This window comes from Neoarius graeffei, chromosome 17, assembly GCF_027579695.1.
Source record: "Neoarius graeffei isolate fNeoGra1 chromosome 17, fNeoGra1.pri, whole genome shotgun sequence".
NCBI classification, from domain to species: Eukaryota; Metazoa; Chordata; class Actinopteri; order Siluriformes; family Ariidae; genus Neoarius; species Neoarius graeffei.
In genome coordinates this window covers 42,855,627-42,883,256 of record NC_083585.1, presented here as the reverse complement: position 1 = coordinate 42,883,256, position 27,630 = coordinate 42,855,627, and the positions used below count along the sequence as shown (strand labels likewise).

Here is a 27,630-nt window from a genome sequence, read left to right as displayed (position 1 = left end):
CTAAGCTAAGACAAAAGGGAAGCTATCTAAAGTGTATCAGGCCTGGTCAGGCCTGTTGAGCACGTGTTTCTAAGTAACAAAAGGATTCCACACTCATTACATTACCAAACTCACTGAAATCTTAAGGTCAAAATGTGTGTTTAGGAGATTGAGGATATTAGTAAAAAGAATAAGAAAGAGAGGCATGCACAGCCTATTAAAACAAATGAGATTAAACAAACAGAACAATTCAATTCGACACGCTGCGTGTCTAATAGTGTAATGAATAAACCTGGGTTTAAATTCACACTTTCAATAAAGCAACTTCCTAAAACTAGCTTAATTATTATGCCCAAATATATTTTACTCAATATCTTGCCTCTAGCAAAGTTCTGAGAAGATGTTCGCTGTTGCAGAGCTTCGCTGTTCATGAAGCACGTGAACCGCTCGTGTAGAAAGCGCGGAGAGCTTCCTGGTCCAGCGGATCACTTGGGTCGTTTCCGTGAAGGCAGAGGATTCTTGGTCCGAACTTCAGCGTTCGTGAGGAAAAGTCTCTGATCAGAATAATATGCACAGCGCTTTAATCAGGAGGAATCTGGTCGCTCCTAATTATAAATTAAAACTGCGTTTGAGCGGCAGTCGTGACGCCGCTTCTAATACGAATAAACCGGTTGTAACTCAGGTTGAGTTTAAAGATCGCGCGACTCTAGAGTTTACCTTGGCCAAGGGTAAGAAATCGCGCTGAATGATGGATCTTGCAAGAAAGAGGTGTTTTCGGGTTTGAGAGCATCTCTTTATGCGTCTAGATTCCTTGGAATCCGGACGCGAGAGACAAAGGGCTGAGGAATTCCAGGCGGTTTATGCCTTCCTGGAGGATGACGTAGATGATCCCGCCCCGGCGTGACGCAGGTCAACGCGGAAGTGGGCTGATGGGAAATGTAGTTTCTTAGTGGAATGTACCTACACAGGGACTCCGGCAACTAACCATGACAGCATAACTAAAAGGGGAGAGCCAGAAGGTAATACAGGCATGAGGGAACCCCGGGACATAAAGCAGCAGCCACTACACCGTCAACAAACTCGAGTGAGCAAGCGAGTGGGGACTGACAGCATCCATACATCCCAGTTTACCAAAACACTCTATGTCTGAGGATCCTCCAGATCTACACCTTTACCTCATAAACACCATTAACAAAAGGCTTGAAAACAGATATGTTTTCAGCCTAGACTTAAACACTGAGACTGTGTCTGATTCCCGAACATTACTTGGAAGGCTGTTCCATAACTGTGGGGCTTTGTAAGAAAAGGCTCCGCCCCCTGATGTAGCCTTCACTATACGAGGTACCAGCAGATAGCCTGCACCTTTTGATCTAAGTAGGCATGGCGGGTCATAGAGGACCAGAAGTTCACTCAGGTACTGTGGTGCGAGACCATTCAGTGCTTTAAAGGTCAATAGTAGTATTTTATAATCAATACAAAATTTGATTGGGAGCCAATGCAGTGTGGATAAGACAGGGGTGATGTGGTCATATTTTCTAGTTCTAGTAAGGACCCTTACTACTGCATTTTGAACTAACTGGAGCTTGTTTATGAACTTATTGGAACATCCAGACAATAAGGCATTACAGTAATCCAACCTGGAGGTAACGAAAGCATAAACTAGTTTTTCCGCATCATGTAGTGACATTAAATTTCTTATCTTAGCAATATTTCTGAGATGAAAGAAAGCTATCCGGGTAATGTTATCAATGTGAGTTTCGAATGAAAGACTGGGGTCAATAATCACTCCGAGGTCTTTTACTGCTGCACGTGAAAAACAGAAAGGCCATCCAGAGTCACTGTGCAATCAGAAAACTTACTTCTAGCTGTATGTGGTCCTAGTACAAGTACTTCAGTCTTGTCAGAGTTAAGCAGAAGGAAATTAATAAGCATCCAGTGTCTAATGCCCTTTACACATTCCTCAGTTCTATAAAGCTGGTGTCTCTCATCAGGTTTTACAGAAACATACAACTGTGTGTCATCAGCATAACAGTGGAAATTAATACAATGTTTACAAATAAGATCACCCAGAGGTAACGTGTATAGAGAAAAAAGCAGTGGACCCAAGACAGAACCTTGTGGAACACCAAACTTTACCTCGGTACGTCGAGAAATATCACCATTTATATCAACATACTGATAACGATCAGTTAAATAAGAGCTGAGCCAGGAGAGGGCTGTTCCCTTAAAAGGATAGTTCGGGATTTTTGACATGAATCTGTATGGCATCCCCATCAATAGTGTCGTGCAAACACACTGACTTACCCCTGACAGCATCCTGTGAGTCCAGTTCTTGTCCAGTTTTGGTCCAGACGAAAGTATTCCGGCAAGTTTGTTGGGGTCACGAAAGTAAAACGTTTTTCGTCTCAAAACAGTATGTGTTCAAAAGAGTGATATATTTGCATCACAAAACCGTTGCCAAATAAAAAGTCAGACCTCGAAATCGCTTGGCACTATTTTCTCTCCCTTCTTATCACTGCGCGCTGCCGCCAGGTGACAGCCACGGCTGTTTCATCCATTGTTTTAGTGATGGGAATTTCGGCTCTTTTTCGGGAGCCGACTCTTTTGGCTCTTCTTACTATAAGGAGCCGGCTCTTTCGGCTCCCAAACGGCTCCTGAGAGTTTATTTTTGATTTAATTGCTGCAATTAACTAGTTAATTAATTACATTATTATTTATATTTTATCAATAGGATGTTTTCCATTTTATTTTTTAGTTTTTGTAGCCATTGTAAAGCTTTGTAAAGTATAGCAGTGTAACAATGTTCTAGCTATAGAAATAAAACTTACTTACCAATTAATAAATTATTTTCTCACAAACATAATGCAAAATTGTTGCTGTATATTACCAATATAAAATACACAGAAGACATCAACTGTTTATCCTTTATGGCTTTATTTCACACTCGACCTTGAACAAAATGCCACAAATTAAATTATGAAGTATAAATCAGGCCTAAGAAACTATGAAGCAAAGTTGGAAATTATTTTAACAAACACAGAACAATGTGCAACAAAATATGTGGCACCTTGAGCGCATGTAAAAAGAGAAAAAAGTGCCGCACTCCGCTCCACCAGTAATGAGAAGCCGCTGGAACAGCAAATATGCTCCTGTTATAATGACTGCTGTCTCGTTGTATACCGCAGATTAATCTGGCCATGCCAAGGCGGTTGCCGACCGAACCTGTCAATTTATGAGTGACAATTTATATCATGAGCTTTAGGAATTCACGGCAACAAAACAATGATCATGGTTGTCAAATAGACAATCATCCTTCAGCTGAGCTGAACTCTGTCTCTCTCTCTCTCTCTCTCTCTCTCTCTCTCTCTCTCTCTCTCTCTCTCTCTCTCTGAGGCACCTAAGGACAAAAACTGATTCGGTTCCCCAACTCGGCTCCCACCGAAGAGCCGGCTCCCGTCGTTCACTTCAAAGAGCCGGCTCTTTGAACCGGATCGTTCGCGACCGACACATCACTACGTTGTTTACTGCTAGCAAAGTTAGCGACAACATGTCTGACTACGACGGTGAAATGTGTGCGGAGATTCAGCCACATCTTTGTTGCTACAGCCTGGATAGTCGCAAGTGTGCACCATTTTCACAAATATATTATTGTATAGGTTATAGAAGGTGATAAATTTGTCACTGTTCTTGCTCTCAAATTAGCTTGTTAGCGCCGCTGATCTGAACTCCTAATCACTGCCAAACAATGGGAAAGGTGCTGATTCCTGCGCAGATGTCAACATGACAGCGCGCAGTGATACCGAGGGAGAGAAAATAGTGCCAAGCGATTTCGAGGTCTGACTTTTTATTTGGCAACGGTTTTGTGATGCAAATATATCACTCTTTTGAACACATGCTGTTTTGAGACGAAAAACGTTTTACTTTCGTGACCCCAACAAACTTGCCGGAATACTTTCGTCTGGACCAAAACTGGACAAGAACTGGACTCACAGGATGCTGTCAGGGGTGAGTCAGTGTGTTTGCACGACACTATTGATGGGGATGCCATACAGATTCATGTCAAAAATCCCGAACTATCCCTTTAACTCCCACAACATTTTCTAGTCTATCCAGAAGAATGGAATGATCAATGGTATCAAATGCTGCACTAAGGTCAAGCAACACAAGCAGCGAGACACAGCCCTGATCAGACGCCAACAGTAGGTCGTTTACTACTTTAACCAGAGCTGTCTCTGTGCTATGATGAGGTCTAAATCCTGACTGATACATTTCATGGATGTTATTCCTATGTAAATTTTTTTTTTTTTTTTTAAAGATTTTTTTTTGGGCTTTTTTCACCTTTATTGGATAGGACAGTGTAGAGACAGGAAATGAGCGGGAGAGAGAGAGAGACGGGGAGGGATCGGGAAATGACCTCGGGCCGGAATCGAACCCGGGTCCCCGGATTTATGGTATGGCGCCTTATCCACCTGAGCCACGACGCCCCCATCCCTGTGTCAGTGCTCGAAACTAACGGTGTCCCGACGTCCCGGGGACCATAAAAAATGTCATCGGGACACAAAATTATCATATCTGGGACAATCCCGGGACAATGGAAAAAAATAGATCTAGAAAAAAAGTCCTACATGGGGGAAATTGTGAGAGTGATGCAGTGCGTGTAGCAGTCACAATTGCAGGGCCTGAGCTGCACTCTGTGAATGAATGATTTGTGTTGAGGCGACAAGCCTGTGTGTCTCTGAGAGGGAGCAGCGCGCTGTGTGTGTGTGTGTGTGTGTGTGTGTGTGTGTGTGTGTGAGAGCAAGCAGCCCCTCCCCCACCCGCACGCTGCGCTGAGACACACAGAAAGGGCAGTAATTGCTCAGAGCGCTCCCTCCAAACAACGGGGATTTAAATGAAAACAGAAGGAGATAGTCACAAAATTCTTTCACATTGAGTGCCACAAGGCTCTCCTGAACACGATGTAATTTTTTTGTCTGTAGTGTAAAAATTGAGGTCACTAGAGCGAGTTAAAAACGAGTTTTTGCATGAGAAGGCTGAAAGTGAGGAGAGGACGGGCGCTCAGCCCCATAGACTGCCATTATAAACGTGGCTGCGCTGTGACTGCAAAATCAGAAAAGTCACTGTAAATAATGTAAATGATTTCTATGACTAAAGGTTACAATAAAAAAAAACTTGCATTACATTGCTTTGTTTGCACTTATATGATATGACACTTTTATCCAAAGTGACTTTACAGTTTTTTTTACAGTGTTACAGTCCCTGTAGCAATGCTGGGGTAGGTGCCTTGCTCAAGGGCATTTCATCCATTGATGGTATGGCTAATGGCTTTCAAAACATCTCTGAATGGGGCAACAGGTATATTACATAAAAATGGATAACGGTAATGGTGAAAATGATAAGTTGGCCTTATATATGCTAACAGATATTCAAGGTATAAGTAGATGAAATGAACATAAAAGGGGTCTTATTTTCAACTAAAGTGTACTGCAGATGTAGGGAGTTGAAACATTTTCTGAATGAGCTAGTTGGCCCCTTTAAATAAACGGGTATCTATTCATACAGTGAGATCGCCAAAGTTTAATAAACTGAAAATGCAATAACTAATTTTGAAGTAGATGATGTATAGGACATGTGTCACTTGTGTTTTGTGACTTATTGTAAAAATGATATAAAGGGTTCAAAATCGCATAGTTATAAATATAATAGTAACTTCATATGATAATATTAACCAATGGTTATTTCAGAGAGGAAAAAAAATGGGGACACTATTGCTTCCATTCGGGACAATACAACACAGAATTCGGGACCACTGGGGGACACAAAGAAAAGTTAATTTCGAGCCCTGCCCTGTGTAAATATGAGCATAACTGCTGTGCCACAGCTTTTTCAAGGATCTTGGAGATAAAGGGGAGGTTTGATATTGGACAGCTGACAGGGATCAAGGTCAGGTTTTTTAATCAGGGGTTTGATAACTGCTAGTTTAAAGGATTTGGGTACATAGCCAATCGTGAGAGAAGAATTTATTATTTTTAGAAGCGGTTCAGTTACTTCAGGTATTATCTGTTTGAATAGATGTGTAGGTAAGGGATCTAGTACGCAAATTGAGGCTTTTGATGCCGAGATTAATGAAAGTAATTCAGTTTCTTTAAAGTGCCATTCCACCATTGGATGTATTCTTTGGCATAAAATACAATATATTTTATGACAACATGACTAGACAGAGAAATCTTTTAGCTTCAAAATGATATATCAAACATAATTTTTTGCCAACGACAAGTATATTAATTTTGCGACCAAAGTCACCTTACCCTTTTAATTTCCGCGCGGTAGTGAAACGTGATGTCATCGGCAGGTTCCCCTTCTTGTGTACCACGTGTCGGTCTATTTTTAGACCAGGAAACCCCCAAAGTGAGAGAGTCATTTCTCCTCGTATATGGGGGCCAAAAAAATTGCGAAAAATTGAGTTAATCTTTCAGTTAGCTAGATTTATTGGTATTAGCTAGATTTATTGGTATTATTTTTATCGCGTTCTATCCGCCATTGCTGATAATATGTGCCACGTCACGCGTCATGTGGTACACAAGAAGGGGAACCTGCCGATGACATCACGCGCGGAAATTAAAAGGGTAGGTGACTTTGGTCGCAAAATTAATATACTTGTCGTTGTCAAAAAATTGTTTGATATATAATTTTGAAGCTAAAAGATTTCTCTATCTAGTGATACCATTTATATATGTTGTCAGAATATATTGTATTTTATGCCAAAGAATACATCCAATGGTGGAATGGCACTTTAAGGGGAGTAAAACATTCTAATTGCTGATCTGATACAGTTATATGGTTAACTACAGGGTCACTTACATTGTCTGACCTTAAATTAGTAGTTTGAATTTTGTCGGATATTCTCAATTTTGTCATTAAAAAATTCATGAAATCGTTACTATTATATACTGCAGGTGTGCATGTGTCTATAGTGGACTTATTCCTGGTTAATTTTGTTACAGTATTAAATAGGAATCTAGGATTATTTTTATCTTCTATTAGGGAGGAGAAATATGTTGATCTCGCAGCACTAAGAGCTTTTCTATACTTCAGGAAGCTCTCCTTCCACGCTAATTTGAACACTACCAATTTTGTTTGACGCCATTTACGTTCCAATTTTCGAGTGGTCTGTTTTAATGTGCGAGTGTCATTATACCAGGGTGCTAATTTTTTGTCTCTGACCATTTTCCTTTTTAGAGGAGCTACATTATCTAAGGTATGGCGGAATGTTGACGCTAAGCATTCAGTTGCCTGATCAAGTTCTGCAGGGGCTGACAGTGACCCAATCAAAGTTGCTAACTCTGGGAGATCATTTATAAAGCTCTGTGCAGTAGTTGGCGTGAATGTACGTTTAATACAGTAGCGTGGTGAGGTGCATATATTATTGCTCAGACATAGTTTGAATGAGATGAGATAATGATCTGAGAACTTCAGACTGTGGAAGTATGACTATATTGTCTACGTTTAACCTGAATGTTAGTATTAGATCCTTGTAGAAATATTGACCTGAAATATTATATAACATTTTATATAACCAGATCTATTGTCTGAAATTACATCCATTAATTATTTACTTTATAATTTCTGTTTGCTTAATTTTTATTTATAGTACTGTGCAAAAGTTGTAGGCACTCTATTCATTTTTATAGTACAATCTTTATTATAGATTTTAATTTTGTGACTTCTACATTGCTGAGTCAGGGCAAACATTTTGGATTCCAGACATTAATTTTCCAGCACAAAGTTAAATGTTAGAGGAAAAAAAAATGTTTGTACAGTGGTGTTTGAAAGTTTGTGAACCCTTTAGAATTTTGTATATTTCTGCATAAATGACCTACAGCAATATCAGATTTTCACACAAGTTCTAAAAGTAGATAAAGAGAACCCAGTTAAACAAGATAAAAAAATATATATACTTGGTCACTTATTTATTGAGGAAAATGATCCAATATTACATATCTGTGAGTGGTAAAAGTATGTGAACCTTTTGCTTTCAGTATCTGGTGTGACCCCCTTGTGCAGCAATAACTGCAACTAAACGTTTCCGGTAACTGTTGATCAGTCCTGCACACTGGCTTGTAGGGCTGCACAATATATCGAAAAAGTATCGATATCGCGATATCATAGTTTGCGATACACATACCGCAAAAATTACTTAAATTTCGATAAAAGGCACATTTTTCTGTGTCGTCCAATCACATTTGAATGTCAACAAGCGCCGTGGGATAACTCCGCCCCCTATTGCAAAACAAGTAAAAGCCTCGTGGTTATGGCGGAAGGTGGGAGCGGTAGCAAGTGTGGTGAGACAAACTTGTGTGAGGAGGAACTGGTTTCCAAAAAAAAAAACATGCACGTCTGCTATTTGGAAGTACTTTGGATTCAGGAGGGATGACGTCAGGGCTCGAATTTAACTTTTTTTCTTTGTGTCCCCCAGTGGTCCCGAATTCTGTGTTGTATTGTCCCGAATGGAAGCAATAGTGTCCCCATTTTTTCCCTCTCTGAAATAACCAGTGGTTAATATAATAGTAACTTCATATGATGATATTTGTAACTATGCGATTTTGAACCCTTTATATCATTTTTACAATAAGTCACAAGACACAAGCGACATGTCCTATACATCATCTACTTCAAAATTACAGTTATTGCATTTTCAGTTTATTAAACTTTGGCGATCTCACTGTATGAATAGATACCCGTTTATTTAAAGGGGCCAACTAGCTCATTCAGAAAATGTTTCAACTCCCTACATCTGCAGTACACTTTAGTTGAAAATAAGACCCCTTTTATGTTCATTTCATCTACTTATACCTTGAATATCTGTTGCCACTTATAAGGCCAACTTATAATTTTCACCATTACCGTTATCCATTTTTATGAACTTTCTGTTATCCATTACCGTTATCCATTTTTATGAACTTTCCGTTATCCATTTTTATGAACTTTCCGTTATCCATTACCGTTATCCATTTTTATGAACTTTCCGTTATCCATTACCGTTATCCATTTTTATGAACTTTCCGTTATCCATTTTTATGAACTTTCGCTGCCGAAGCGTGGGTACGAATGTTAGCAACATCAGCATAGTGGCAGGTCCGAGCCTAGTTGTGCTGCTGACTGACTAAACTTTCTGAACTAGAAAGACACCAAGAAAACTCACTTATTCTGTTGAACGCTATCTTCCGTCAATATCATCCACATCATTCCTGTTGTATTCTATAACGTGTCTAACAGTGTTCATTCAGTTCATTCAGTTGCTAGCGTTGCCTGCAGACCAGGCGATGACGCTTTGGATCCTGAAGGTCCCGGAGACGTTATGTCTGGGCTTTCAGTTTCTTCCCCGCGGTCGGTCCGCTTCAACCACTTCAGCATTTTTGTTCTGGCAAGAGTCGGCGCAGCGTGTGCGGTAGCAATTCCATTCCAAGTCCATATAATGCGGACTCCGGCCGAAGATTCTAGAACAGAATGCGCTGCTCTGTAGCCTACGGATGCAGGTGCATCGAAAGTGTAGCTACTATGTATTTTTCGCTGTTAACGTTTTAAAATTAAAATTGACAAATTAGGTGAATGTCTACGTATGTGTTACGGCTTTGTAAATAATATTAATGTAGAACTTTTTTTCTAGATCTATTTTTTCCATTGTCCCGGGATTGTCCCAGATATGATAATTTTGTGTCCCGATGACATTTTTTATGGTCCCCGGGACGTCGGGACACCGTTAGTTTCGAGTGCTGGATGACGTACTGCAAACTCAGGTACTTTGCAAGACATGTACCTGTAAAACAGTGGTGGGGCGGCTCACTGGGACAAACACTGCTGTACAGAAGCATAAAAACATAAAACCGCGCTCTCTCTCTCTCTCACTCTCACACACACACACACACACACACACACACACACACACACACACTACCGCTCGCTCGCTCACTCACACACACACCACTGCTCTCTCACCCGCATGTGTTATTAACAGATTGTGTTTGAGTTTATGGTGAATCTGTGTCGCTCACCTTCATCTCCCGGGAGCCGCTGAAATTGCCATTTTGAATGCTTTATGTTAATGTAATGTAGTTTTCAGTTTTTTGTTTACTTCAACTTCAGACATTTTCTGCTGCGCTCACAAAAATTAAGAGATTTAAAGATGATTGATGGACACCATTGCAGGTGTAGCCATGTTTTTCCAATAAAAAATAATGTTGGAATGGAAGCGATGCATTGGGTGTTTTTTTTTAAATGCTAGATACAGGGCAGAACGGCGAGTAGAGGTAAGAAAAACAGTATATATTTAATTATCGTGATACATATCGATATTGAGATATTCAGTCATGTTATCGAATATCGCATATTTTTCTGATATTGTGCAGCCCTACCGGCTTGGAGGAATTTTAGCCCATTCCTCCGTACAGAACAGCTTCAACTCTGGGATGTTGGTGGGTTTCCTCACATGAACTGCTCGCTTCAGGTCCTTCCACAACATTTCCATTGGATTAAGGTCAGGACTTTGACTTGGCCATTCCAAAACATTAACTTTATTCTTCTCTAACCATTCTTTGGTAGAACGACTCGTATGCTTAAGATTGTGGTCTTGCTGCATGACCCACCTTCTCTTGAGATTCAGTTCATGGACAGATGTCCTGACATTTTCCTTTAGAATTTGCTGGTATAATTCAGAATTCATTGTTTCATCAATGATGGCAAGCCGTCCTGGCCCAGATGCAGCAAAACAGGCCCAAACCATGATACTACCACCACCATGTTTCACAGATGGGATAAGGTTCTTATGCTGGAATGCAGGGTTTTCCTTTCTCCAAACATAACGCTTCTCATTTAAAGCAAAAAGTTCTATTTTGGTCGCATCTGTCCACAAAACATTTTTCCAGTAGGCTTGTCCACATGATCTTTAGCAAACTGCAGACAAGCAGCAACGTTCTTTTTGGAGAGCAGTGGCTTTCTCCTTGCAACCGTGCCATGCACACCATTGTTGTTCAGTGTTCTCCTGATGGTGGACTCATGAACATTAACATGAGCCAATATGAGAGAGGCCTTCAGTTGCTTAGAAGTTACCCTGGGGTCCTTTGTGACCTTGCTGACTATTACATGCTTTGCTCTTGGAGTGATCTTTGTTGGTCGACCACTCCTGCAGAGGGTAACAATGGTCTTGAATTTCCTCCATTTGTACACAATCTGTCTGGCTGTGGATTGGTGGAGTCCAAACTCTTTAGAGATGGTTTTGTAACCTTTTCCAGCCTGATGAGCATCAACAACACTTTTTCTGAGGTCCTCAGAAATCTCCTTTGTTCGTGCCATGATACACTTCCACAAACATGTGTTGTGAAGATCAGACTTTGATAGATCCCTGTTCTTTAAATAAAACAGGGTGCCCATTCACACCTGATTGTCATCCCATTGATTGAAAACACCTGACTCTAATTTCACCTTCAAATTAACTGCTAATCCTAGAGGTTCACATACTTTTGCCACTCACAGATATGTAATATTGGATCATTTTCCTCAATAAATAAATGACCAAGTATAATATTTTTGTCTCATTTATTTAACTGGGTTCTCTTTGTCTACTTTTAGGACTTATGTGAAAATCTGATGTTTTAGGTCATATTTAGGCCACACCAATTCGATTCGTTGGTTCCCGGAATTGCCGCTTGAAGAAAATACAAAATTCAAAAAAAAAAATCGAAATCAAACTCCCGCCAACAGAAAAGGTCACGTGACGTGAGATCACGTGACGTCGAAAACCAATCAAATCGCCCCTTTCACTTTCGTTAAAGACTTGTGAAGTAGCCTACTCCTGGTCAAATCTTTTTTTTTTTTTTTTCTGTTCATTGTAGATGTTCAATTGACTGTAATTCAATCGTTTATTTAGCCTATCTGTTTACTGGTTTCGCCCGCTCGCTTCATATTTTTCCTGAAAAAATCAGAGAACCAACTAATTAAATTGGTGTGGCCTTATCCAGAAATATAGAAAATTCTAAAGGGTTCACAAACTTTCAAGCACCACTGTATGTCAGTAAAGAAAGCAGTATATTCAGTAAGAGACACTTTTCAGACAAAAAACATAATGAAGGCCGCAAAAATACGAGGGATGTGCGACAATCTAAGTTTCCAGAAGAACTGAAGCCTTTATTCGTCACATGTACACTCAAATACAGCAGAATTCCTCCTCTGCATTTAACTTGTGTGCACGCACACACACACACACACACACAAGTGAGCAATGAGCACGTGCCCAGAGCCATGGGCAGCTAGGGTTTGGGGTTCGGTGCCTTGCTCAAGGACACTTCAGCCATGATAGGAAAGTGGAAAGTGCTGTTCATTCACTCAATTTCCCTCACATATTTTCCTGCTGGTTCCGGGAATCGAACTGGCGACTCTTTGGCCCTAAGACTGCTTCTCTAACCCTCAGGTCATGTCTGGTTTTGCAAGATGCTCAGAAAACTTGCATCTCATTTCCTTATAAAACTGCACACATTGTGCCTGAAACTAACCAGATATTGACTTTGTTTCATTTATTACCGTTTACTGCTTGTTGTAGTATTTTGTTTTTAATGTAGAAATATTTAATTCCATTACTTTTGCTCTACAGTATTTCTTTGTATGCATCTAAGGCTTCTGAACATACTGTAGGGCAACGGGGGGCATTAGGAACCACACTTTTTTGTTTAAAAAATGGTATAAAGAATGTAACTTTAACAGTGTAATAAGGGGAAAAAAAAACACTCTCACACAATTACAAATTAACTGACACCAAATCCAATGATCAAAGTGAAACAGTTTGCCAACAAGTCAATTTTTTTTTTAAATTATTATTTTTTTAACAGTAGAGCAGACCTGGGCATTTTACGGGCCGCATCCGGCCCTTTGGTTCATTCTGACCGGCCCGCGTAAGGTTAATTAGAAATTACAAAATAAACGTATTTTCTAATTTTACCTCATGCATGGACTGAATGTGCATTGCTTTTATTTTGAAGTTGTGTTCAACAAAAACTCAATGCACGCGACATGAGCATGACATGAAATCCCACGAAACCTAATCCAGCAATAACTACTTCCGTAATTTGTCCAGACCAACCACAAACTTGTACGTCATCCTTCAAACGGTCCAGCCAATCACATAGTGTGACGTCACCAGCAGGCGCCGGAGCCCGAGCCGATCTGTAGATCTGATTCCTACACCGAATCGACGTTGTTGCGAGCAGATCACAAGAAGACTTTAGTCCCCAAAATGTCCGCAAAAAGAAGAAAGGTAGATGCCAAATGCAGGGCTTTCAACAAAACATGGACTGCTAAGTATTTATTTACTGAAGTCAGAGATGAAGCCCTGTGTTTAGTTTGCAGAGAGCAGATCGCAGTGTTCAAAGACTACAATTTGAGTCGGCATTACCAAATGAGAAACACCAAATGAGGTGATTAGACTACAAATGTGGGCATCATTATTATAATATGATGTATCTTGCTTGATATTTGGAGTAGAAAGACAATATTGTGATGTCTTTATTGTGTTTTGGGGTGAATGTGACTGAAAAAATGGTACAAACGTTCACATTTTGTTAACCATTGTTTTGGGAAATTTGATTGAATAAATGACATTTTTTGTAAGGCAACCTCGTTTTTTCCATACTCTTACCAGTCTTAGCAGCTTGTAAAACAATGTTATTTACTGCTTTATATAAAGAAATACAATTAATATTATGCAGAATTTAGTTCAGCCTTTTGGTCCGGCCCTCCACAAAATTTTCTGTTTCTCATGTGGCCCCATGGAAAAAATAATTGCCCACCCCTGCAGTAGAGCCTATTCCCCACAAATGCGGGTCAATAAAGCCCCAGCAGAAGAGTCCAACTTTCTGTTTCATGTTACCAAGTTCAGTTCTCACGCATATGGATCGGCTCCTGAGTAATCTGCAATAGTGTCCGACATGCTGGTGATAAATTTCATAGTCTTCAATGTCGCAGGGCCGAATATCCCACAGGGCCTAATGCCCTCTTTTCTCCTGTATTAGGTCAGTGAGTCAGTGATAGAACAAAACCTATCTGTACGAAGAAAGCTGACAAAGTATGATCTAGAAATAAGTCCTCTGCCGCCCCGGAGATTCTGCCTCACGGCTCGATCTGGGAGCAAGAGTCACTGACTCGGGCACGGCTGTTCAGAGAGTTTTCTTATTGAAAGACAAACATGAGTGTATATCCACACTCAAGAGTTTGTGTAGCTAAATGATTAATTGGAAGATGTAATTTCAGGAAGCAGAGTTGTCGGTGTGTGAAGGTAGCTTCAATGGGTGATGGAGCATTACATTACTGACCAGGATAACTTTATAAAAAACACAGAGCAGATGTTCGAGTGAAGATAAGTTTCAAGGATTTAACTGAAACTTGCCAAAACAAGTAGCAAGCAAACTGGCCAAAACCAGTTGCAAGCATGCCGAACAGATATCTCTCTCTGTCAGAAATAAAGTTACTCAGGAAAAGGTATTTTTTTATGCCTCCGCCACTGTAAGGTGCAGGAGGCATTATGTTTTCGGGTTGTTCGTCTGTCCGGGCGTGCGTCCATCCCGAAACCTTGTGAACGCGATATCTCAAAGGCTAATGAAAGGAATTTCACCAAACTTTCACCATTTGTGTGCTTTGGGACAAACATGAACTGATTAGATTTTGAGATCAAAAGGTCTAAGGTCAAGGTCACTGTGAGGTCAAATGTCTGTCCGCGTGCGGCCGTCCCGAAACCTTGTGAACGCGATATCTCAAAGGCGAATGAAAGGAATTTCACCAAACTTTTTCACTATTTGTGCATTTGGGGACAAAGATAAACTGATTAGATTTTGAGATCAAAAGGTCTAAGGTCAAGGTCACTGTGAGGTCAAATGTCTGTCCGAAAACCTTGCGAACACAATGTCTCCAAGGCTGATACAAGTAATTTCACCAGGTCACGGTTACTGTGAGGTCAAATGTCCATCCCCAAATCACAACTTAATAAGGCGTGTAGTCTACCGGGCGGAGGCATCCCCATCGACGCTGTTGGCGTCGAGTTCTATCTAGTTCTTCCTACTTTGGTGCTACTGTCACCAAAGGGACATGTTTTGCACCTTTAGTCCTATCTTTAAGCTGGAAACTTGAATATACTGTACTTTAGTGTTCCATAAAAATAATTTAAGGTACATAATTGGACCTTTAAACATAAAAGCTAATGGTACAGCACATGCACCTTCACAGGTAAAATATATAGTACATAGTCAGTTTATACAACATGCATCCTTTATGGTGCCACTCCAGCAACTGGGCAAAGTACAGCTTGGTTTCTTTATTTCTGAGACTGCAGGACATTTTCTAGATTATACTGTAAGCTTTAAGAGAGTATTAACAATGACGTTTAAGAATATTTTATAGGTGTGCAAAAATAAAGCGTGTCTGAAAACTGTGATGTGATCAAACACACAAATTGCAACTTCAGTTAATTGAAAGAAAAAGAAAAACAGACAGTCCATTATTGTTGCTTGAATATTTAATTTTTTTTGTGCCAGATATGCTTTTTGACGGAACATTTTGAAGCTACGGTTATCTAAAAAATCAGATATACACATGATGTTCTAAAGCGACATGTTTTCTCAATTCTATTATTCATTTTACAGATATTACCAGATGTCCTCTGCTTCAACAGTCTGTTCTTTTCTCTCTTTTTTTTTCTCTCTTTCTCTCTTAAATGCAGTCATGGGCAAGTCCATTTTTTCTTTGCCAAAATACAAAAGTGACAACGAAGAGAAACTGACATCTAATGGTCCTGACTCTCAATCAGTAGAGAAGGATAAGGAGGAGGAGGATGACGTATCGCAGTTCCCTTATGTTGAGTTCACAGGCAGGGACAACATCACCTGTCCCGCTTGTCAAGGAACAGGAAGAACACCACGAGGTAAAAACAAGTGTCAGTATTTCCTTAGTGTTATTAATTAGAAAGCCAAATACTATTAAATTGGCTACTTTTTTCCCCCAAGAGAATTTAGTATGTATTCTCTTCAATCATATTGGGTTTAAAGTGCATATCACGGGTAAATTCCGGAGCAAGATCAATGCAATTCTCCTATTTTATATTAAACTTTGGTCAAATATCTGTAACATTCTGCATTCTTTGCAATTTTTTTTACCTTCCGCAATACCAGAAAAATTCAGTTGAAATCAAGCCATTTGAGGCGAATTGGTCCGCCTCTGAAAAAACCTGGCATTTGGATTTCCCGGGAAACATTGATTTTCGTGACGTCGCGTGCGGGACGCCTCCTTCTGAATCCTACGTCAGTGCTGGTTTGTTTATAAGAAAACAACCTGGTGGTTTTCTGCAAATTTCTTCACGTTATCGCATAATTATTAAAATGGTTAACAGATGTATCGTAGGAGGGTGTAGCAACACCAATCTTGATGGGATTAGTACTCCTCGCTTTCCAAAAGACCGGACAATGAGAGAGAAATGGGAGCGCTTGGTCTACACAGGCTGTGCACTGAAACCGTGCAAAGCTCGCGCAGCCTGCTTTTATTTTTTTCTGCTGTAGACAGATGGCCTTGTGCAAAATTACCCTTCTGGATGAGTGTATAAAGGGACATACTTTCATATAAACCCCCCCCCAAAATTGGTCCAGAATATGCACTTGAAGTAACTAGCAGTGCTTGAGTTAACTATGGTGCCGATTTTAATTATCTACGATTGGTTTAATAATACTTATGTCAAAAGTTTGGAACTACATAAAGACATTTAATAAGATGTACAGTGTCTAGCATCAATTTGTCAACACTGAAAAAATACCCAGCACTGTCCGATCAAAGCATCACCAAAGTTTGCTTTGAACCTCAAGTTTCTCAAGTGTCACTTAACACCCTTCTGGTTTGAAGCTTTCATTATATTGCACTGTAACCCTAGCCCTTAATATCCCATGAGCTTGATTTGTGGCAAATGGAGAGGATTTAAGCGCAAGCAAATTAGCTCATGGTGTGTTTTCTTTCCTGCTCAGAACAAGAAAATCAGCTTGTTGCCTTGATACCATACAACGACCAGCGACTGAGGCCAAGACGAACGTATGTTTCACCAGGACACACCCCAGATCTGTTAGCTATTTAAGAATTTAAGAGTCTGAATACCTGTCAGCTAAATTCCTAGTTAAAATAGTCAGGCTTTGTCATGTGTCCATTTTTTTTTTCACCCAGAAGACTGGTTGATGCAAATTCACTTCCATGAAAGTTTATTGAAATGTATTATGAATGAATGAATGAATGAATGAATGAATGAACCCTTTGTCACTTATGGGCCTTTTCCACTACCCTTTTTCAGCTCACTTCAGCTCGCTTCAGCTCACTTCAGCCCGACACGGCTCGCGTTTCGACTACCAAAAAACAGCACGACTCAGCTCGCTTCAGCCCTGCTTAGCCCCTAAAACTCGCACCGTTTTGAAGTGGGGCTGAAGCGAGCCGAGTGAGGCTGGGGGCGTGAGCAGACACTCCCCTGTGCGCTGATTGGTGAGGAGGAGTGTCCTCACATGCCCACACACGCCCCGCGAGCACGCTGGGATCTGTAAACACCGTAAACCCGGAAGAAGAATTACGAATTACGAGAATTTCTGAAGCCTTATGCGCCTCGCCTCATCTATACGCTCTTGCCAGTATCTGTTGGCGTTGTCGGTGACAACAAGCCACAGAACCAAGACCAGCAACACTAACGACTCCATGTCCTCCATGTTTATTGTTTACTATTCGGGTCGTGAGACTACCGCTTAAAAGATCACTGATGTCACTGTTTGCGCTGCTTAACGACGTCACGTGACGTCCACCCACTTTCGCTAACTCCACCCAATGTGTCCACCCACTTCCAGCCAGCACGGTTCAGCGCGGTTGTAGTCGAAATGCAACTCCAATAGCCTCACTCAGCTCGACTCAGCACGGCACGGCTCAGCCCGACTCAGCCGCGTTTGTAGTGGAAAAGCGGCATTAGTCACAAGTACCAGCGAAATTAGCCGTCAACCCGTTTGTACACATATGTACATACATACATACAATTAACACAGGTAGACAGGAAGACAGGGATGAAAATTACAGAATAACATGAGGGGAGAGGAGGAGAAAAAAACAACCCCCACACTATGCTTCTGTGGGGAGTACAGTGTGGGAACATTAAAAAAAAAAAAACTCAGCACATAAGCACAAAAAAACACAGTACACTTTACAACATGAAAACTCGGGACTCGAGGGGGAAGGGGGTGAGGGAGGGGCAGAGGTATAGGTAACCCAGCGCAAACAAGCAGTCCGGTCCTGCAGCCAGACGGCGCTTACCCACTTGTCACACTGGGGGTAAAAATTATTATATATATTACAAGATTTATGACTAAAATATGACCGCAAGAAGCATGACTCCCTGAAGCCCCTTTGACAGACATCCATCCAGCCATTATCTGTAGCCGCTTATCCTGTACAGGGTTGCAGGCAAGCCAGAGCCTATCCCAGCTGACTATGGGTGAGAGGCGGGGTACGCCCTGGACAAGCTGCCAAGTTATCACAGGGCTGACACACAGAGACAAACAACCATTCACACTCACGTTCACACCTACGGTCAATTTAGAACCACCAAATAGTCTAACCTGCAGGTCTTTGGACTGTGGGGGGAAACCGGAGCACCCGGAGGAAACCCATGCGGACACAGGGAGAACATGCAAACTCCACACAGAAAGGCCCTCGCCGGCTGCTGGGCTCGAACCCAGAACCTTCTTGCTGTGAGGCGACAGTGCTAACCACTACGCCACTGTGCCTTTGACAGACAGAAATCTATTTATTACCATGTCCTACGTATATTCTGTTAACTCATTAACCCTCTAGAATCCTGACTGATTCCTAGAGAGAAAACTGATTGCATAATTCTCCTATTACTCATACTTGTAAGTGACTATAATGAGTGAACCTGTGTTTTTACAGTAAGCTGTACGTGAGCTTGTCAGTTGTGCTGTGTCTCCTGCTTTCTGGCCTGGCTGTGTTTTTCCTCTTCCCCCGCACCATCGATGTCACCTACGACGGTGTGAAATCCACGCATGTCAAGTTTGATACAGAGCAACAAATCATCTATCTCAACATTACAGTGAGCTCTTTTGTTTCTTCTGTTTCATTGATGGCTTGGGTCAATCTGTTCGTCAGTAACAGAAGCTGTATTATACAATATGTACTGAACAACAGCCTGAAAGGCATTTGGGTAGCAATTTTGAAGGGTTCACATTTACAGGATATAGAGAAGCATATATATATTAGAGGTGTTTGTCAATATTTGCAAAGATAACATGAGATGTCAATATAAGTGTTAATTAAGAAATAAATAATGCATAATACCATAATATTACTAGGATTATTAGATAAAGAAATTTGGCTAATTTCTTTCGAAAGAAATTTCCTCATGTACTATTTTTGTAGAATTTTTTTGACTCCCTTATGAAAGCTGCTTTAGGTGTCGCGTTACTGTATGAACAGTAAATACCGTATTGGCTTGAATATAAGACGGTGTTTTTGTTGTAAAAAATAGCTCTTAAAAAGGGGGGGTCGTCTTAAATTCGCGGACTAGACAAAATGCCGCCAAAAACGAAAGTGAAAGTGAGGACAGTGAGAGTGAGCAAAGTGAGGCTGCGGATCTCTGTGCTGAGTAGCTGTAATTTAGCAAACTACCCTTTCCATTGTTTCAGTTGTTTATTATTGTAAACCTTAATGTATTGTTTAATGCATTGTTTAAAACATTTGCACTGTTCTGCAAATTTATTCCATATACCCGTAGGCTATGGGAAGTTAATGCATTGACATTCTGAAGTTTATGAACTTTCAATCTAAACCTGACAAATTTGTTGAATTAATGCAATTTAAATGTTTTAATTTGGCTTGTCTAGTAGCCTGCAGTTTAGCCTCTTTTTTTTTTACTTCTATGAAAAGTGTTCACGGAAATGAGACTGAAATGACCTCTATTTAAATGTGAAAAACAAAAGCCTCTAATTTTAAACAGAATTTTGAAATAAATACGCGTTATATGAATGAACATTTGGTCTTCAAAAAACTTTTTCCCCAAAGATGAACTTGGAAAAGGGGGGGGGGGGGGGGGGTCGTCTTACATTCAGGGTCGTCTTATATTTGGGCCAATACGGTATACTGTGCGAAATCATTTGGCTTTATTGGAGACAACCTTGCACAACTGGAATGACGTTACTCCGTGTCTTTTGAAAATATCCTACAGGGCCATTATTCTCATGCATTCACTGTATATACTGAAATACCACATGAAAACTAAACCTGAATAACGTATTCTATTGCGATATATGTGGTTTGATCAGTTGCACTCTTGTCATCAAACCACCAGTTGAGGGAATATCTTTTGGAAGAATGATGTTCATGGCACGAGTCCATTTCCAGAGACTTGTACATTGTGGAATCTTTGGCAAGGTGTATTGATGTTCTGGTAGCTGGTGCTGACCTAAAACCTTAGTAACGCACTTAATATTGTTGTATACAGTACTGTGCAAAAGTCTTAGGCATCCTATTTTTTTTTTTCATACAAACTTTGTTTTATGACTTCTACATTATCGAGTCAGTACAAAAACATGTTCGAGTTCCAAATGTTCATTTTCCAGCACAAAATTAAGGGTGTATTCAGACCAGGATAGTTCGATAGTTCACTTGCTTTGGTCCGAACCAAATGTTTTTTTTTTTTTCATTTTGGTGCGGTTCGCTTTCACACTGTACATTTTAGTAAGCGGACCAAAATCTGTCAACAAAGCCACGCGCCCTGAGGTCGTTCAGCTATTGGTCAGAGACGACACGCGCACAAAGCGTTAAGTTCAAAAGTAGGCATGGAGGCTTTTTGTGCTGTTATTCTTTTTAATGTCATCAAAGCTATATGTTTTTTCCAGTTTTTACTGTTTTCACAATTGTGCGATTACTATGCTGTTGTAAGTAATTTATCAACGACAACGACAAAGGGCAAGGCGGCTACGGAGGATAGCGCTGATGAGCGCACATCATGTTGTGACAGTTCTGGCTCTTCACGCAATAGATGAATTTCTTTTTTGCGTCGCTAGTACCGCCACTTTTTGAAAGAATGTCCCTGATTTTAATGTAGGTCTGACGGAGTTTCTTCACTTTTAGCCGACATTGTTCTGGGGAGCGCGTGAACCCCTTCTCCTTCATTTTCTCACTGAATACAGCAAACACGTCGGCATTTTTGTGTGTTCTCTCCAAAAGCTCAGATATGTGGACATCTGCCCATATATCCACAAGGGTACGCGTTTCTTCCTCAGCCCACGTTTGCCCCTACTCGTTTTTTGTAGTCTAGCCTACCACTGGTCTGAATGACTGAACGACTGTTGTAAGGTTCCCTTGACAACCGAAACGGTGTTTGCGCTTTGCAGTGGAGTGTCAAGACTCTGTTTCCCATAATGCTCGACAAACGACGGAAGCCCCCGAGGTACAAAAAAGCAAAACTGTCAGATTAGGTCCGGTCTGCTTTCACACCTCCAAAAGATCCGCACCAGGGTTCCTTTGGTCCGGACTGAGTCCGACCTTGCAACTCGGTCTCGGTCCGCTTGTTTGGTCCGGACCAGAGTTCGGTGGTTTGTATTCAGACCAACCCAAAAGGTCCGGACCAAGGGAAATTTGGTTCGTTTGGTCCGGACCAAACAACGTAGGTGTGAATACGCCATAAATGTTACAGGAAAAAAAAAGTTTGTATCTGAGCAGCATATTACCTAAGAGAGCACTTTTCAGATTGAAAAAGAAACCATAATGAAGGCTGCTGGGTTTTGGTGCAAAATTAAAGGTGCCCTTCCACCAAAAACGTTTAATACCGGCTCTTTTTGAAATACCATAGTTCACTCCGAGTTGCATATGCATGCTGCATGTGAAAATGTAATTCTACCCCCATGCCCTGTATTAGCTTATGAAAGAAAATAGTCGGAAAAACGAGCGAATCTGAAAAAGCCATACGATCTTGCGTCACTTCGTAAATTAGTATTCATGGCCTCGCCCACCTTGGCTTGCGACCACCCACGGGAAGGAAGTTCGGATTTAAGCGCGAGGAGAGATAGCAGAGCCAGTGTTGCCAGATTGGGCTGTTTTAAGTGCATTTTGGCGGATTTGAACATATTTTGGGCTGGAAAACGTCAGCAGTATCTGGCAACACTGAGCAGAGCCCATCTCGTCAGTAGCTAACGAAGAGGACCTAACAGCAAGTTGAAAACATGTCTGAACAAGTTCGTGCCTGTGTTATTTGTGGCAGTAAGACATCAGCGTTGCATTTCTTGCCCAAGATGGAAGAGGTGAAGAATAAATGGTTGGAATTTATCTTTGGAACACCACCAGCGAAGTATAATGCAGTAGGGCTGTAACGATATGCGTATTGAAATCGCGATACACAGAGCCACGATCCGTATCGCGATACAAGAAGGCAGAATCGTGGTACACCCTTTCAAACTTCTCCTCAGCCCAAAAACAGAGGCGCTTCCAAACTTCAATTTATGAATACTTTACTTTTTATTTAAATTACATTTTAAACTTACTTAAATTACTTTTATTTTTTTATATCTATTAAGAAGTCATTTTTTCGCCGACCTGCGACAATCTTCTGCGAGTCACGCAACGTCCACACTCGCCACTGGCAGAGCATTCATTTCTTTTAAGCGGTCGCCATTCTGGTTGCGACGCGGGGAGCGAATCTGTAAACAAGCAGCTCATTGGCTGGCTAGGTGTGCCACAAGCCAATCACAATCATTTGACCGGAAAGGCATGCAGTGTTGCCAGATTGGGCAGGTTTAGGTGCTTTTTGGCTGGTTTTGAACATATTTTGGGGTGGAAAACGTTAGCAATATATGGCAACACTGAAGGCATGTCTGCTTGGGTGGAAGCCTTCTGCAGCAGTTACATTTTGACACGCGAGCAATGTTTCACCATAAAAATTCCGTAATTTCCATCTGTTTTCCGCGATCACAGAAAATCATTGGCCCTATGAGAGTGAGACAGTGAGAGAGCCACCCCCCCCCCCCCCCCCCCAAAAAAAAAAAAATCTTAACGGATTTACACGATTTGGAAAAATGACTTTTTCAGAACCGAAAAAAACAGAGCTTCCGGCTGAACAGTATTATTTTGAGAAATAAAACAATCTTTGGATATACATTTGTTCATTTTTACGCATACATATTACTCATTCTCTGCAGTGGTCTGAATTGTTATTAAATAGTTAATGTAAGTAAATGTTAATAAGTCAAATTTACTACTTTAAAAAAAAAATTTTTTTTAAATCGTGGGCGTATCGAATCGTGGGTCAAAAATCGCGATACGAATCGAATCGTGAGTTGGGTGTATCGTTACAGCGCTATAATGCAGCGTTAGTACTGTGTTCTGATCATTTCAACCACAGTGACTTTTCAAACTTTGGTGCCTTCAGTAGTGGTTTTGCTTCGAGGTTGCATTTAATCCCTGGATCTGTACCGTCAAGACGATCGACCACCAGCTCACAAGCTTTAAGTAAAACATGAACTTTTTGTTCGAAGGTTTTTGTTACAAAATAGCATGTTCATATTCTCCACGTTAGCATGCATGACATGGTCACAAGCTAGGCAGGGATGAGAGTTTTCTGCTTTTTCTGAGTAAAAAACAACCTTTTTATATCATGCCAAATCCGTTGAGAATTATTTTTTAATTAATTTCGGTGGGTTGGGGTATGTTCCTTCATGCTGTTCAAACTTTATTAACTCCAATGATGTTTACACATTATTTGTAAGTCGCCATCTTTAGTCTCGTTTAAGTCTCGTTGAATGTGATGTAAAATTCGTGTTCTCTACATTGTTATTGGTCAAAACATCGACGTCAAGACCATAATAGCCAATCAAAACAGTTTTTACCAAGACACCCACATTCTTTTTTTTTTAAGTCACTCGTTCATTTTATTCGTTTGTTTGTTCAGTAAAAACCCAAACATTTGTTGAATTTCTCTTATTTCCTTGCGTCGCACCTCAGTGACGTCAGCGCGCGGTATTTTCCCCTTCGCGGTTTGTTCCTTCTCTCTCGCTGTAGTAAGACACCCACATCCGCTTGTTCTGACCCACTGGAGGTAGCGTCACAGTGCTCTTCGCCAATCAGAGGTAACACGTTTACATGTCATGAATATTAATGAGTATGAGCTGAAATCCTGTCGTTCTCCCGCCACCCACTCCTCCAGCAAACTAGAACAGCCTGAAACAGGAGAACCACAGCTTTTTTTTTTCACCAAAACCGGCTCACAGGGCATTCATTCATACTAGAGGCCACCGCACAATTGATGAAAAAACGATGCAAGGAGACCTTTAAGAAGTGAGTGTGACAAATGCTGTGTTCACACTTCTACCGGTACGATAGTGGTATAACTGTATCGATACAAAGTATACCGGTACAGTTTAGTGCATCTGTCCACACTAGCGAGAAATGTTTGCGGTTTTCTTTCACGGTAGTTGAAATGCGCGTGCGCAAAATGTTTCCGTGGTTACCGAGTAACTTCTTTCCGAGGAATATATGGCGGATGAAACAACGCGTGTGTGCTTTTTGTTGTCAGTGTACAGTCTGTATTTCTGGTGGTCATTTATTCAGTCGAATCGTATAAAACGCGCGAGGCAGTTGAGAAAGAAACAAACGAATCTCTGTTCTTCACCATTTTATTCAGCGAAGACATCGATTGAGGTGTGTGACTTTGCGCATGCGCATTATATTTGTATCGATACAGAACCGCTTCATCTGTCCACACTACGTGAAGCGCTACAGTACTGGTACGAAACCCATACATTTGTGGGTTTCATACCGCTACAGTACCGGTATAGTTGCTAGTGTGGACAGGTGTTGCGGTACGAAAGTAGTTTCGTATCGGTACAAAATCCCTAGTGTGGACAGGGTAAAAGTGTCCAGAAGAGCTGTGGCTGGTTCTGTAAGATGCTCAGTAAAACCTATAACTCATTTCCTTATAAAACTGCACTCACTGGACCTGAGACTTCTATTTTTTTTTTTTTTTTTTTTTTAAAGCAAAGGGTCGTCTCACACCAAATATTGACTTTATTGCATTTATTATGGCTTACTGCTGTTTATAGTTGTTTTTTTTTAATGTGAAACATTTCATTTCAATATTTTTAAGCCATTTTTGGTGTACAGCATTTATTTATATGTACCCAAGACTTTTGCACAGTTGTGTGTGTGTGTGTGAGAGAGAGAGATATTTTAATTTATTTGCTTGCTTGCCCTTTAATTTGTCACCTGTGTGATTGTTTTTCTATATTGTGAGGTGTGTGAGCTATTTGGAATTAATGAAGTTAATTGTCTCATTACAGAACACACTGAACATTACTAATAACAACTACTATCCAATACAAATGGCAAACATCACAGCGCAGGTGCAGTTCTATAAAACAGTCATCGGAAAGACTTGTGTGAGCGATTTGACCAGCGTAATGCCCCTAGACATGCATCAGGTGCGTAAGTTCTTCATTCATGCCATGTTTTCAGATTTAACTTTCACATTAGGTTTACTTTCACACCCACATGCAAATATGACCAACTTCCCTGAAAGAGCGCTTCATGCGCCATAGGCTGCTGTTTAACCCTTGAAAGTCCCGGTTGTTATTTAGTTATTCATATTGAAGCATATTATTAGATACAGTGAGATGAGCCGACAGCTCCTGGGAGCTTGACTGGTGAGGGAGGCAGGTGCAGTGCTCACACTGGTCAAAATGCAATATCTAAAAGGTGTAACATGTAAAGGATTAACTTAACCCCGAAAGTAGCAGTTTTAGTCAATTATTCATCTTAAATCACATATATGAGGTGGGAAAACATTCAGTCTGTATCAAGACATCTGAAAGCTTGCGAGCTAAATGTGATTTCTTTACATAGTTAGGCATGTAATGATGTATTGCAGTGCAAATTTATGACTCTTTGGATAGATGAAATAAAAAATTAATCGTGATCATCATCAGGCTGTGTAATCTTAGTTTTTGCTAGCTGTAATTGTATGCTCTCTGCTGTCTGTACAATATAACAATGGGAATGCATGTGACTTCACCCTAGACGGAAGTAACTACTGCTGTGAAAGTGTGTGCGCGCACACAAAAGATTTAAAATCAGAAAGATCTGTTGTGCGTTTGACTGAACAAATAGATTTATCGAGAAGTTGACTGTCAACCAAAAGAAAAAAGAAGCAAATGTTTATTAATAACCTATTTGCTAATTTTTTTTTTTTAAATAAAAGGAATATTTTAGTTAAAGGTGCAGTACGAGATTTTGGAATAACGGTTCCCGCAAGCCATATTTTGAAAAGAAACACGCCCACCCTCGCCATGCTCCCACCCCCCGCGTCTCCACCCCTCCTCCCCCTTATAAAGCCTGAGAAATTCCGGCTTTATAATGGGTGTCTATTGCGTTACACACCAGTGGAGCTCGTTAAGTTAGAGTGTAGAGAGCTTGGAAAAATAGCTCAAACTTTCTCATTTAAACTGTTTTCAGCCCCAATTTTCACTCCACACACAATTTTCTCAAAAGTAGTAGCCACACTTGTCCTGATTCACACAATGTGTCTACCTACACGATAGGACTTGCAGTTTTTGAATGAGAAGCCTGAAAGTGAGGAGAGGACAGGCGCGCAACCCTATAGACTGCCATTATAAACTTGGCAGAAAAGTCACTCGTCTTTAACTCGCTCTAGTGACCTCATTTTTTACACTACAGACAAAAAAATTACATCAGTGTGTTCAGGAGAGCCTTGTGGCACTCACTGTGAAAGAATTTTGTGAATATCTCCTTCCGTTTTCGTGTAAATCCCCATTGTTTGGAGGGAGCGCTCTGAGGGAAAACTGCATTTCTGTCTCTCCCTGCTCAGCGCGCGGGTTGGGGGAGGGGCTGCTCGCTCTCTCGCGCGCACACACAGAAGGGCCGGGCTGCTCGTGGGCTTCAGTCTGATTGACGTGTCAGTATCCAATCATTTTGAGGTGGTACCTCGATATGATTGGATGGCGTTTTTCCTTTATTTTACACTGTAGACTGGATTAAAATATTTCGTTTTTGGGTCAAACCTTCTATTGTACTGCTTGCAGCATGGGTGTGAGGAGCTTTTCAAGCAATATGGTAAAAAATACTCCTGAAAAAAATCTTGTACCCCACCTTTAATAGGCTATTATATTTTACTCTAACCAGTATACAAGTTGATAAAGAATAGGAAAATAAATGTTGTTGTTTTTTTGGTAATAACATTTTCATTTAAAGCGATACGGCCTTTCGATTTCATAAAATCGGTGAAATTTAGTTCCCTCTGAAATTTGGTCATTATGAGATGTTTATTTCTGCAATATCTCAAAAAAACAAAACGGGTCTTTCTGTGGCTGGGAAGTAGAGGTCTGCGCGGGACAGAATTTTCAGGCCCGCTCCCGCATTGTGCAGTCCCGCTCCCGCGAAGAATTATGATTTTCAGTCCCGCTCCCACCCGCGCCTGCCATATTTTGTCCCGCTCCCGCCCGCAAATCCCACATGATGCAGACATTCGCGTTATTTCTCACGAAAGTTCTTGTCATTGGCTTGGGTAATTAAACATGCTGAGCT

General features: G+C 40.8%; 1 protein-coding gene across 1 annotated transcript in view; it reads left to right on the top strand.

The window, feature by feature from the left end:
* tmem106ba (transmembrane protein 106Ba) overlaps positions 1-27,630 on the top strand; it is a 40,919-nt gene that overhangs the window by 2,921 nt on the left and 10,368 nt on the right. The window contains exons 2-5 of the mRNA XM_060944244.1: positions 15,737-15,937; positions 17,025-17,088; positions 18,973-19,132; positions 25,371-25,511. Of these exons, the coding sequence (XP_060800227.1) occupies positions 15,739-15,937; positions 17,025-17,088; positions 18,973-19,132; positions 25,371-25,511 (564 nt within the window). The 5' untranslated portion in view covers positions 15,737-15,738. The remainder of the gene's footprint in view (positions 1-15,736; positions 15,938-17,024; positions 17,089-18,972; positions 19,133-25,370; positions 25,512-27,630) is intronic.